This window comes from Carlito syrichta, unplaced genomic scaffold (assembly GCF_000164805.1).
Source record: "Carlito syrichta isolate Samal-C Ts95f unplaced genomic scaffold, Tarsius_syrichta-2.0.1 Scaffold109683, whole genome shotgun sequence".
Classification (NCBI taxonomy): domain Eukaryota; kingdom Metazoa; phylum Chordata; class Mammalia; order Primates; family Tarsiidae; genus Carlito; species Carlito syrichta.
The window spans coordinates 264,395-278,890 of record NW_007053779.1 but is presented as its reverse complement, the minus strand read 5'-3'; the positions used below and the strand labels follow the sequence as shown (position 1 = coordinate 278,890).

Sequence of the window (14,496 nt, the reverse complement as noted above, 5' to 3'; positions counted from 1 at the left end):
GGGCTCAGGCAATCCACTCACTTCAGCCTCCCAAAGGCGCAGGATTACAGGCTGAGCCACCGAGCCCGGCCTATTTATTTTCTCAATTAGTCACTCAATCCTCCCTGTTCCCAGAGAATTTCATGAATATTTTTACTAGCATGCATTTCATTTGATCATAATTATTTATATAAGTGCCTATTCTCAAGGGCAAGGACATTCTCTCTTATTTATCTCTATATTTCCAGCAATTAGCATGGTGCCCATCATGTAGAAAACATTCCTTAAAGCAATCCTTGAAGAGTTTTATACCAAAACTTCCCTTTCTCCTGCTCTGCCTTACTAGAATACTGTATGTCCCTTCCAGAATCTTCTTTCACCTCTAGCCTGGTGAAAGTAGTAAGAGAGAGGAGTAGCCAGGTGAGCATCTGTATGTGGGCAAGAATCTTTTTACTAATTTTTTAAAATGTTTATTTATTTTAAAATTTATTTATACTAGTTATACATATTTTGGGGATACATGTGAATACATGTGATCTTTTGATACATGTATACAATGCATAATAGTCAAATCAGGGTAACTGGATTTCATCATCTCAAACACTTATCTTTTTCTTTGTGTTGGGAACATTAGAATTTTTCTCTTCTGGTTATTTCTTTCTTTTTATTTTTTAAAAGTTCAAAGTTTTAATCTTCTTCTAGTTATTTCAAAACACACAATAAATCATTGTTGCTGTAATTTCCCTACTGTACTATCGAATACTAGAACTTATTCCTCCTACCTAACAGTATTTTTGTACCCCTTAACCAATTTCTCTTCATCCCCCCCAGGGAGGTAAACCACCATGCTATGCTTTACCTCCACGAGACCCCTACTTTTTAGTTTCCACGTGAGAACACGCAATAATTACTAATTTTTAACATCCTCAACCTTCAGTTATTTAAATTTTTTAAATTGTGATACACAAATAAGACTTACTTCTGTCATTAACTCTAGTGGGGCATGATTATCCTTTCTAGGGTTGCTGTCTTCATCATTATCTTCATCATTGGTGTCATCTTCGCCATCACCATCTGTTGATTCTGACAACTTATCAATGTCCTGAAGCCAAGATTCATTATTTTTCTCCTGCTTTGCAATGACTGCACCTTTACTAATGTCACCTAAAATAGAATATACATACTTTAACTAATAAACATAGAAAAGTTCAGAAGTTAAAATTTGCCAGATCCCATTATCATCTGTGAAATTGATAAATATATTTTTAAAAAGAACACAGTTATTATAACACAGTTACATTCTGAATACTATCTATTTTAACTCATTTAATTCTCTCAACATCAGTGAGGTCTGTACTATTTTTATTCCCATGAATAGACGAAGAAAATGAGGGACATAGAGGTTAAATAACCTGCCTAACTTCACACAGCTAGTTAAGTGGTAAATCTGTGAGTCAGTTTGATTTCAGAGTCCACATTCTTAACTACATCATGTAGCATTTTTAAATACACATTAAAATAAATATACTATTAAAATAATTAATAGTAACTAAAGTCATTAATAGTAATTACTATTAAAGTAATTTTTTAAAACATTTACTAAGTGTCTCCTAAAATCATCTCCCTTGGGAACACTACAGAGAGAGTCTGCTGACTCCATTGGCTTTGTGAAAGTCTTTCCCAGTTTGAAACTGAACTTGTGTTACTCCCACTCCTTTCTTGTAAATTTTGAGTGCCTGGGAAGTCTTTGAGATGCCCTCTTTGATGGGAATGTGGGCAGGAGCTACTGTAAATAATATATAAAACACTTGTGTTAGAAGAAAATGAGGTGATCTGGGGGGTTCAGGATAAGACAATGTTACGAAGACACAAAAAGATAAAATTTCTGACTCTAAAACAAATCCCTGACTCTAACCCAAAGTACTACCCAGAAGAGGAATATCAAGTTCTAAAGAGTATGATGGCTATCTTATTCAGGCCATCCATCTACCTGCTTCTGTTTCATTTACAGTCTCCATTGGTTCACAACTGCCCTGACCTTCCAGTGTGCACGCTGCCTATGCAGGCTCATCAGGAGGTCATAATGAGGAATTAAGGACATCCTGTGATGTCATAGGGACTGTCTCATTCACTTCACAAACACTGAGCATCCTGAGAGAAGTTTCCAGATCCCTAAATTTGAAGCAGTCCTCTCCCCAGCTGCTGTTTATTTACATCATAGTACCTATCACAACCTCTAATTATCTTGCTTGTTTGTTTTTTGTTTTTATTTTTCTATACTAGTCAAGTGCAGTAATGAGAAGAAGGAGAAGAGTAGGACAAGGAGTTTGATCTGAAACTGACTGAGAAATCAGATGGATAACTCACTACCTTTGGACCAGCCCATTGTTATTTAAAAGTTGGCTATCTGTATTCTACTAGAACGTGAACTTCATATGGGCAAGAGCTTTCCCTATTTTGTGAACTATTATATTCACAGCTTCTAAAGCAGTGCCTAGCACTTTGGTTTTCAACTGTTGTTAAATGAATGGAACTTGTTAATGCTTTCATAGGTATTTTAATTCATTCTAGGATTTAACACTTTATTATCTCATGTAATATATACCCATGGATTCCACAGCTGGCTGTATGTGAGAATCCCTCAGTACATGAATTTGCTAAAACTCCTGATTCCCATAACCCGTACCAGATCTTCAGAGCTGTCAACTTCCACGGTCGTGGAAAAGGGATTACAAGCCATAGTTACTCAATTCAATAAAACACGTTATTACCTGTGTTTTCTTTTAAGAAGGAAGATGACGATAGGTTAGACTGTAGATTTGTTAAGATGTCTCTATTTTCAACACTCTTTGAAAAAACTCTGTTTTCAGTATTCCTTAAAGAGATTTTATTTTCAAAATTCTTTGTAGAGACTTCCTTCCTAAATGTTAGACAGTGAAAAAATATTTTTATAGGTTGCAATATTGTATAATGCTTTCCATGGGTTCATAAACACATGCACATTTTCTACATTTAATAGAAACATAAGGGCAACCCCCTCGGGTCCCCTCCCACTGTGGGAGCTTTTCTGTCTTCTTAATAAATTCTGCTTCAAAAAAATTTATATATAAATACACAATATAATATGCTAACAACAAACTAAATAGCTAAATGTAGTCTCTTTGTGGAAAAACCTACAAATAATTTTTGCTGGTTATTAAAATTCTGTTTCTACCTGGCCTTTGTTATTGGGTAACAATTCTTAAAATCTTTTCAGAGTTCTTTAACACAGAGCATTAAAATAATCAGTTATTCAAGTGTCTTTGATACATCAGAGTGATATGGTAAAATAAAACTATTTAAGGAAATTAACCCTGAGAGTTTTTTTTTTTAAGTTTGTAAATCAATTCCCGCCATTGCTAAATGCTACACTTATGAAGTGAGTCTAACACTTGTACTAACCTTTGGTCATATTATAAAATAACCTTTTTCATGAAGTAGTTAAACAAAAAATAGGTTACATTTCTTTTTTAGTCTTTAAGCACGAAATAAGAGATTCTTATGTGGTGTACTCTGTTCACAAAGACAGGCACCCACACTTATGGAAAAAACAAAAAACAAAACTCAGATGTCCTTTTTGAGGTCTTAAGAATCAACAGTCTTCCTTACAAAGTTTTAAACAATTCAACTTCTAGTTTGCATGGAAATATTTAAAAAGATGTTAAGTTTTTTTTTTTTCTCTAAAAGTATGGTGGCTCTGTTTTTTCCCTCACTGAAATGTGAAAGGAGAACATTAGTAGGAAACTTAGTGGTCATGTGCAACTGATTTAAAAAATAGGTTGACCAGTTTGTTATATTCTTAATTCTATGCGAGGGAATGGAATCTTTATTTCCCCAGTATATGCAACTAAAGTAAAACCCTTTTCTGGAAATGAAAAATGCATAGAAAAGATGATTTACATTTGCCCTGCCTCTGCTCCTCCCATCTGATTGTGAAAGAAAACATCCAAAAAGAAACTCTACATATGAAAAACTGAGAAATCACTGAAATATTCAGTTACCAGTATGGTGAGATTCCAAAGGTTGCAGCAAATGATTGCTAGAATTTATATGTTCTAATCTCTAACCTAGATAAAAGGGCTTTGATACCTTTTTTCTTCCCTGAATTACAGTATTTCATTGAGTCTATATCATGTATTTATTATAAGACATGCCATTGTTTATGTACCACTAAAAAACTATTGCCAAATATAAGTGTAAGATGACATCAATTGTAAGAGATGCTAAAATATGAAAAAAGTGTGCTTGCTTTAGAATCTATGAAATATATAGCACTTTTATATTTACTGCGTTATACCTCCAAAAAGAGGAATTTAGCTAGTATAAGTCCTAGGTATTTTGAATAACTGAAAATGCCTTTAATAATTTTAACGAAACACACATGGAGGCAGCCAACATACTCAGTGGCCTGAAGATAAATAGAATATTACTATTTGGAAGACCTATATGCAAATTGATCCAATTGTGATTTTAACAGTAAAATATAATTCATTTTCTGCTTAGTTTCTCTAGTTCTTCTATTACATAGTTTCAAAGACTCAGAGACCCAAAGTTGACTTCCTCTTCACTTGAAATCTACTGACTTCCATTTGAGAAAGTGATGTTACTTATGGTAATATGACCTCTAAACATTTAAGAAAAGCAGGTAACTAGTATACTCTAAAAGACCTGTTTTTGTTAACTTTAACTTAAATACAGTCACAACTAAGGAAAGATTCAAATTTTTACTTTATTTAATAATATCCTTTGTAAATGAGAAGTATTTATTTTAGTACTTAATAAAGTTATAAATCGCCAGGCGCAGTAGCTCACGCCTGTGATTCCAGCACTTTGGGAGGCAGAGGCGAGAATATTGCCTGAGCCCAGGGTTGAAGACCAGTCTGGGCAACTTGGTGAGACCTTATCTCTAGAATAAATAAATAAAAAAAAATTTAGCTTGGCGTGTTGGTGCATGTCTGTAGTTCCAGCTACTTGGAAGGCTGAAGCGAAAGGATTGCCTGAGCGCAACAGGTTGAGGCTGTGGTAGCCGTGAGTGTGCCACTGCATTCCAACCTGGGTGACAAAGTGAGGCTCTGATTCAAAAATAAAAATAAAGTTACAGAGTTAATTAGGTTAGATATTCCACTGGAACATATTTGTGCTAGAGGGTAGCTAACCTAAGTTTTAAGATTTTTCCTTAGTATGTGAAAAGCATTGGGGATATATAGGATATGTCCCCATTTCTATTGGAATCAATTTTTTAGGAGATGTATATTTTAAACTTTGAATTAAAATGATTTATACTTGTCAAACTTGGGCCTGAAAACAAAATTAAAACTTACTTTTCTGAGACTGTCTTAGTTACACTTAGAGAGACTGCTGTTAGTAGGGTATAGATTGCTTGCTAATCTTAATCTGCATCTACAGAGGCATTTACTTAAAGTGTAAGAATAGGAATAATAATATTTTTTTGCTGGGCGTGGTGGCCCATGCCTGTAATCCCAGCACTTTGGAAGGCAGAGGTGAGAGGATTGCCTGAACCCATGGGTTCGAGACCAACCTGGACAATATGGTGAGACCTCATCTCTACAATAAACCTGAAATGGGGAACCCCAAGAAACTTAAAATAAACTTAGTTCACATTTTAAAAAAAAAAGCTTAAAGAAAAAATAATTTTTCATTCTTTTTAGGGTGATAAAACATATGATTATGTAACAAAATCTTTGTAGACACAATATGTTCAGCCTCAGTTAAAGAGTTGAGTGCTGTGGATTTGCTTCAGTCATTTTCCCCTCACATTTTTCAGTATATTTGAAAGTTTGACCAAAAAAAAAAAAAAAAAAAACCAACAGAGCAAAGGGCCAAGATCTACAAAACTTTGTCCAGTGTTAAAGATATATTTTACTTCTGCTGAAAATAATTTGTTAATTAAAAACAATTTGTTGGGTAGACAAACTCTTTCCCACATGGAATTTATAGAGGAAAAAGGAAATGATATGTGTGGGATTTGTGGGCCCAGAAGTTTAAAACTCCTGGTTTATGGAGTCCACATACTTCTTATACTAGGACTGGAGTGAAGAATCAGAAGACTAAGGCAAAGAACCAGTGGAGAGAAAAAACGTGTAATTTTCCCTAACCCAACCTAGACAGGACCTTTTGACAAATCCCACTTGCTAGTCAGCCTCTGAACATCCATCAGTTATGCTCGTCAGTCACACTCTTCCTCAAGAAAGGGTCTCCATGATTTTCAATTATTTTTTCCAAGACTGGCCCTGTTTCCTTCAACTCTGGGTGAGGTGCCCGAGGTAAAAAAAAAGTCACACAATAAAAATAAATTAAAAAAAAAAATCAGCCGGGCGTGGTAGTGCGCACCTGTAATCCCAGCTACTCGGAAGGCCGAGGCGGAAGGATCGCCAGAGCCCAGCGGGTCGAGGCTGTGGTGGCCGGGAGCGGCCACTGCACTCCAGTCTGGGCGACAGAGGGAGACTCCAACTCAAAAAATAAATAAATAAATAAATAAAAAGTAAATAAAAAAGTCCCACACCTGTGAAACTTATTGGCTATCCTGACCACCTTTGCTCTTCTCTGCAGGCAAATTAAAGGGAACATGATCATTTTGACCTTGCACACCATAGTTTGATAGGCAGACACAATTATGACTGAGATCGAGAGAACGAATAGTCACTCAACTTTCTTTTTTTTTGAAGTATGAATATAATTTTATTAATAACCAATTCTGTTTTAAAACGGAAAGGTATTTTACATTGCAGTATATCCATGGCATAGATTCTCATATACCACAGGACTTTGGTATAAAACCTGTGATGTTTTAAGACCTCTATTAAAATTTTTTTTAATTTATATTTTATTTTAAAGATGTGTGATACAATTCAAGATGAGGTATACAAGTGAAAATTGTACAGGTGAAGTTTGGGCCTCCCTTTGGTCCCACTTTGCCTAGTTTGAGATCAGGTACCCTTATTGATGTTGTGCTCTCTCCCTCCCTGACCCTTGCATTACGTCACTCAACTTTTCTATGCTGGCCCAGGCATTTGATTACCTTTGGGGTTTACCTACCACAGGATGTGGCTCACCCTTTCTCTAGTTCCAGAACTGCTTTTCACAGTCTATGAACACTGGGGTTCATGAACACAACAGTGATCTATTAGCTTCTATTATTAGTATTGAAAGTTTTACCTCATATTTCTCTCAAATGCAACTGAATATTTCTTAGATTTTTGAAATTTAAATGTTTTCAACAATGTAATAGGATAAATATAATTACATGTAGATCAATATACTTAACAGGATGTCTTTCCCCCCCCCCGTTGGTTGTAACTTTATTTTTTAAATTTTAATTTACTCTATTTTATTTTATATTTAGAAACAGGATCTCACTCTGTCACCCAGGCTAGAGTGCAGTGGTGCAATCATAGCTCACTGCAGCCTCAAACTCCTGGGCCCAACACTCCTCCCACTTCAACCTCCCTAGTAGCTGGGACTATAGACACGTGCCACATTGCACTGCTAATTTCTTAATTTTTTTGTAGAGATGGGGGATCTCACTATGTTGCCCAGGCTGGTCTTTAACTCCTGGCCTCAAGTGATCCTCCTGTCTCAGCCTCCTAAAATGCTGGGATTACAGGCATGAGCTGCTGCACCCAGCCTGGTTGTAACTTTAAACTGAAATAAAGATAGATCCTCTGTCATTGGTCTGCTAGACAATATTTTCTCTGTAAAATAAAAATATGTATTATATTTATACAGTATATGTAATTTACAACAAAAGTCAAGGTGGATATTTTTAGCTTTGACAGTATAAAAATTGTGGTATATATTGCATAAGGTAGAATTTTTCCCAGCCAATAATATTCAGAATAAACCAAAACAATATGAATTTGAATAAAAGAATCCCTCCAGATAGTACCTACCAATTTGTCAATAATCTCCATGAATGTGCTTTATGATCAACTTTCAAGCTGTAATTTTTTTATGATACATAATATAATTTTTCAGAAGGTAGGAGATGATCATTACAGTAAGGGCTTTAATAAATTATCAGAAGCAGTGCCTTGAACAGAGCAGTACTTAGTATTTAACTACTAAATTGATATAATGCTATGATTTTTTACACTTAATCTTAAGCCAAAAGGCTGAAAAGTGATATATTGTGATATTTTTAAACACCAGTTTCTTCAATAGTTGAACTGGTTATTTTTTTTTATATTTAGTTAGTAACAATTCACGCTATAGTACATAACCTACTTAATTTTAAGGCAAATATTCACTTAAAGAGATATTCTGAAAGAAATAAGTATTCAAGGGAAATAGGAATGAGCAATGAACATTATGACATAAGGAAAATACAGAATACATGGTTTTAAGTATTAAAAAGTAGAAGCGAATATTATCTATACCTCTATATTTTTATCAAAATTCATTTTTCATTTTAAATGTCCTATCTAAGTAACAATTGCTTTGACTGAAGCAAAAGCTGAAGTGCTAACCCATGCATTTCTGTCCTTTCAAATTTAATTGGGTGACAAATGGTTGCATTATCTAGTTCTAATTGCCTAAAAGGCATGTGATATTTCAATTGCACAATCAAAGACATCTTCTTACTCTGACATTGCTTCATTTGGTTCAATCATCACTTGTTCAGAGAGAGACAGAGAGAGAGAGAAAGAACCACAGTTTTGTATCGACAGTGATGTCCCTAAGATAAACTCCAAATTGGCAAATATTTAGGATTTTTTTAGAAGATGGACAATAAAGAATTTCATTACTAAGTCATTCAATCACACTCAACCATTCCAATATTCTTAATATTTAGGACAAGTTGGGTACAGTGGCTCACACCTGCAATCCCAACACTTTGGGAGGTGGAGGTGAGAAGATTGCCTGAGCCCAGGCATTCGAGACCTTGTCTCTACAAAAAATAAAAAAGCTTATTCAGGTGTGGTGGTATATGTCTGTAGTCCCATCTACTTGGGAGGCTGAGGCAGAAGGATCACCTGAGCCCAGGAGATAAAGACTGTGGTAAGCTGTGAGCATGCCACTGTACTCCAGCCTGGGTGACAGAGTGAGACTCCAATTCAACCCCCCCCAAAAGAACAAAATAGTGGTCTAACACATTCTTTCTATGTAATAAATTATTTACCCTTGGATCTAACACTAGCAACTGCCATTCTGTCTAGTTTTTAGTGCCTAAAATAGAAGTAGAAATAAAAACTAGCATTCTTTTTAGTTTGAGGTATTTGAAATAATGTAATAATATCTGAAATAATATATTAAATATATTAAATAATAAATGTTTTATATAAACATTTCTATTATCTAGACTAAAATATAATTTTATACTAAAGCTGATTATTATTATTTATTTATTGAATTGAAGTCTAACACTGTCACCCAGGCTGAAGTGCAGTGATACAATCAGGGCTCACTGCAGCCTTGACTTCCTAGATTCAAACAATCCTCCTGCCTCTGCCTCCTGAGTAGCTGGGTCTACAGGTATGTGCCACTACACTCAGCTAATATATTGATTTTTTTTTGCAGAGACAAGACCTCGCTATGTTGCCTAGGCTGGTCTCGAACTCTTGGGCTCAAACAATCCTCCCATCTTGGCCTCCCAGAGTGCTGGGATGACAGGTGTGAGCCACTGCAGCTGGCTCCTAAAGCTGATTATTTTAAAACTATGTAAATTGATGGCAAAATAAACCCATAACACTCTTTAGAAATAGTTTAATACTCTTACCTTTTCAGCATCTGTCTTGTCTAGAGAATTCCTGCAAAAAGCAAAATGTTTACTTCATAAGTTGCCAAATACTTGTATAAATTTAAAATATAAATAAAACAGAACACAGTCTATCCAAAGGGTATTAAGTATGTATTTTGTTTTTGTATTTAGTAGTATTATTTTCATCCTAACTGTAAAATCTCATTCTTTTGGATTATGAAATTGGGCTTTAAAAAAATCTAGAGAGCTGGGAATGGTGGCTCACACCTATAATTCTAGCACTTTGGGAGGCCAGGGTAAGAGGATTGCTTGAGCCCAGAAGTTTGAGACCAGCCTGGGAAATGTAGTGAGACCTTGTTTCTACAAAATAAAAAAGCTTATCCAGGTGTGGTGGTGCATGCCTATAGTCCTGTAGCTACTTGGGAGACTGAGGCAGAAGGATCGCCTGAACCCAGGTGGTCAAGGCTGCAGTGAGCTGTTAGAAGGCCACAGCATTCCAGCCTAGGTGACAGAGTTCTGACTCAAAAAAAAAAAAGTTTTAGGGAAATTAAATCCTCCCCTTCTCTCCACATTACCTTGGAGTTTATGTAAAAAAGAACTAAAGAATAATTTTGCATGGAAGAAAAGAGATATATTAAATAAGGCTTTAATTCTTTACCTTTTTGGTTTTGATAACTTGGACTTTGGACCTAGATCCAAATACATCAACGGCAGGCTAAGGACTTGTCTTTCCTACTGAGCTGACCCTAGAAATCATAAATTCATCTTGGCTCACATTTACAATACCATTTATCTTCCCTACTTCAATAAAACACAATACGCAAATCCAACTGTCTGCCACATTCCAGTTTATTGGTGTCATAAAAAAGAAAAAAATTTTAAAGTATATGTGACCAGAGCAAAAAAGAAATTTTTCCATGATATTTCCAGATATGGTATTTTAAATAAAGTGTTATTTGAAAAAATACATACATATAGAAATGACCTTTTAATTTTATCCAAATATACATTTTTAAATAGAATTCTTACTTTATAAGTTCCTCATGTGTTTGTTAATACTTAAAGTTACAATATTTTCTCTATGATTTTTTTTACCTTTTTAAGTTACCCAATTATAGAACTGATTTTCTTATGCTGCAGCCCTTCATATATCGATAAGTTTCATTCTAATATTAAAGAGGAAAATAAACTCCTAAGGTTTTTTTCAAGTATGGGAGTGGTCACACAATTTTTTATAGGTAATAATCTACTAGCTCTTCCCTCTAACATTTGCCCCCATATCCCAAGCCAGACTTTAAAAATTATCATAATTATTATGTATCTAGGGATTTCTGGAATACAAAATTTAGGGCTATGACTGTGGACAATAAAAGAGTAGCTTCATTGTTTTGTATTAAGCATTTCTTTTTAAAAATCCATCCCCCTCACACTGACTTACACTTCCAAATAAAGTGGTTGAACATAATCTTTTGTCCCAGGCCTTGTTTTGGGGGGGGCACTAACCAAGCCAGATGCTATATACGTTATTAACTTTTTTTTTTTTTTGAGTCAGAGTCTCACTCTAACTAGTACAGTGGCAGTGTAATCACAGCTCACAGTCATCTTGACCTCTTGGGTTCAGATATCTTTCCGCCTCAGCCTCCTTAATAGCTGGGACTATAGGTGCATGCCACCATCTCCTGCTAATTTTAGAAATTTTTTGTAGAACTGAGGTCACACTATGTTGCCTAGGATGGTCTCATACTCCTGGACTCAAGTAATCCTCCTGCTTAGGACTCCCAAAGTGCTAATATTACATTTGTGCCGGGCAAACTTGACTGATCTTCTAAGAAACTCATAGAGCCGGGCACTGTGGCTCATGTCTGTAATCCCAGCACTTTGGAAAGTGAAGGCAAAAGGATTGCTTGAGCCTAGGGGTTTGAGACCAGCCTTAGCTACTTTGTCTCTGCAATAAATAAAAATATTAGCCAGGGGTGGTGGTGCAGGCCTGTGGTTCCAGCTATTTGGAAGGCTGAGGTGGAAGGATGACCTGAGCCCAGCAGGTAGAGGCTGTGGTGGCCGTGAGCATGCTACTGCACTCCAGTCTGGGCAACAGAGTGACTAAAAAAAAAAGAACAAACAGCAACAACAACAACAAAACTCACAGAGAGCTAAAGTCTATGAGAACAGCAAGGCATCTTTTGGGATTGAACTTGTGGAATACTAAATTTTAGAATAAATGAAAGATTCTCCTCTGATTCACTAGGGCAGTAAAACTCTATAGCTGAAACAATGCAATATGGAATGAAATAAGAAATCCAAGATGACCTCACCTGAGATGAGCTTACAGTTCCCAGATTTGCAGTTCTGTGGGGACCCATATATTCCATAGGGCATCCCCTTTATATTTAGAGTCCTCCTTTTTAGCTCTAAGATCTTCATAGATTGCAACATTCCACTCTTTACCTGGATGAACTCTTAGTGCACATAATTCTTGCCCCATTTTCACCTGGTGAAAAGAAAACCTAGGATGGGCAGATCTTACCCCTCGATGGAGATCCAGGCTCTGTTCACCTTGGCTTTATCATTATCTAGGAAATGTCCATGTAATTGCCTGTCATAAATTGAATTCCTTGGGAGGCAGGACAGAGTGATACCCAAGAGCTGGGGCTCTTGAGTGAAAGATACTCTGCCACTTCCCAAGGGAATTTGGACAAGTTACTTAACTTCTTTAAGCTTCTGTTCTTCCATATAAAAAATGGGATCACCGCGGCACCCACTTTACTGGATTATTACAAGGGTTAAATGTGATAATCAGGGTGATGCATTTAGCACAGAGCCTGGCACATAGGAGGGAAACTGTAGAATAACTTAATGTTTTATCTAAAGGAAAAGCTGGGAAGCTATCCCATGGGGCTGATTAAAAGTGCTTAGGGAAGCAAAAAGGAGGCTTTATTGTGATTGAGACTGCAGACTAGCTCTGAGGGCTTTAAATTAATTAATTAAACTTAAAAGTCACATAAGTCCTAGAGTATTGACACTTGTTTAGAAAGCTCAGACTTCAGGGGAAAAAAAAATACCAGAGTAATTTAGAACAAGGTAAAAATTAAAGCAACAACCAATAAGCTGAGCGGAATGAGAAACAGCTTTTGGACAGGTAATATACATTTCAAAAATACCAGTATATGGCCAGGCTCGGTGGCTCAGCCTGTAATCCCAGCACTTTGGGAGGCCGAGGCGAGTGAACTGCCTGAGCCTGCAGGTTGAAAACCAACCCAGGCAACTTGGCGAGACCTCGTCTCTACAATAAAAAAAAAAAAAAAACATTAGCTGGCCGTGGTAGTGCGCACCTGTAGTTCCAGCTACTTGGAAGGCTGACGTGGAAGGATCATGGAAGTCCTGCACGTTGAGGCTGCGGTGACCGGGAGCATGCCACTGCACTCGTCTGGGCAACAGAGTGAGACTCCAATTAAAAAAAAAATACCAGTATGCAAAAAATATCTGAAAGGAAATGCTTTCAGAAAAGAAACTGAATATCAGTGGATTCTGGGGAAGAAAAACGAATGGCTGCAGGACTGGGGTTGGAGGGAGATTACTTTAGTTTCCTTGTTGAACTCTAAACGATATAAATGTACTATCTATTTAGAAAAAAAAAGACAGCCGGGGGGGGCACATAACATTAAAAAGGGTACCTGATCCCAAACCAAGCGAAGTGGGGATCAAAGGGAGGCCCAAACTTCACTTTTACGATGACCACTTATATACCTAATCCTGAATTGTACACCACATCTTTAAAATTAAAAAAAAAAAAGGCAATTTAAAATGTGCAATGCCATTTGCATCTCTATGTTTATCCATCTTTTATAGGCATGTGAGCAATATGTTGGCCTTGGGCCACTTCATTATCCTCTCCCTACTGTGGTAACTGTTTAAACTGGAGTCATAGTATCCACAAAAAAAAGTCTGCAGGTACACACTTTGTGCATTCATTACTATTGATTATGGTTAATGTTAACATAACAACACTTATTTAATCATCCTTTTAAATATCAACCAAGTACATCCTCCGGCTTTTGGAACCTGGGCTGACACTCCTTATATAAAAAATTTCAACAGTACCTGTGGAATGAGAACAATACAATTATGATAGTTCTAAATTTTCATGCAACATTTTCTATTTAAAACAGATATTTGGGCCAGGCTTGGTGGCTCAGCCTGTAATCCCAGCAGTTTGGGAGGCCGAGGTGAGTGGATTGCCTGAGGCTGTGGGTTCGAGACCCGCCTGGGCAACTTGGCAAGACCTTATCTCTACAATAAATAAAAAACTAGCCGGGTGTGGTAGCGCGTGCCTGTAGTTCCAGCTACTTGGAAGGCTGAGGTGGAAGCATTGCCAGAGCCCAGCAGGTCGAGGCTGCGGTGGCCGGGAGTGGCCACTGCACTCCGGTCTGGGCAACAGAGTGAGACTTCAACTCAAAATAAATAAAGAAAGAAAGAAAGAAAGAAAGAAAGCAGATATCTGGGCTGGGTACAGGTGGATTACACCTGTAATTCTAGCACTTTGTGAGGTGGAGGCAGGAAGATCACTTGAGGTCAGGAGTTTGAGACCAGCCTGGACAACATAGTGAGACTCTGTCACTATAAAAAAATGTTTTTTTTCAAATTTTATTTTTGAGTTGGAGTCTCGCCCAGACTGGAATGCAGTGGATGCTCCCGGCCACCGCAGCCTCGACCTGCTGGGCTCCGGCGATCCTTCCGCCTCAGCCTTCCAAGTATCTGGAACT

The 14,496-nt window shown here is 36.8% G+C and overlaps 1 protein-coding gene and 1 long non-coding RNA gene across 2 annotated transcripts in view; both read right to left on the bottom strand.

Moving 5' to 3' along the window:
- Positions 1-2,024, bottom strand: part of ERICH2 (glutamate rich 2) — an 8,733-nt gene extending 6,709 nt beyond the window's left edge. Inside the window, exons 1-2 of the mRNA XM_008068915.2 lie at positions 1,970-2,024; positions 959-1,143 (exon numbers count right to left, since the gene is read on the bottom strand). Coding sequence (XP_008067106.1) covers positions 959-1,143; positions 1,970-1,997 — 213 coding nt within the window. The 5' untranslated portion in view covers positions 1,998-2,024. The remainder of the gene's footprint in view (positions 1-958; positions 1,144-1,969) is intronic.
- Positions 2,025-2,824: 800 nt separating this feature from the next.
- The window catches only part of LOC103271453, a 16,310-nt gene continuing 4,638 nt past the window's right edge, over positions 2,825-14,496 (bottom strand). The window contains exons 2-3 of the long non-coding RNA XR_505048.1: positions 9,755-9,785; positions 2,825-2,899 (exon numbers count right to left, since the gene is read on the bottom strand). This is a non-coding gene — a long non-coding RNA (uncharacterized LOC103271453). The remainder of the gene's footprint in view (positions 2,900-9,754; positions 9,786-14,496) is intronic.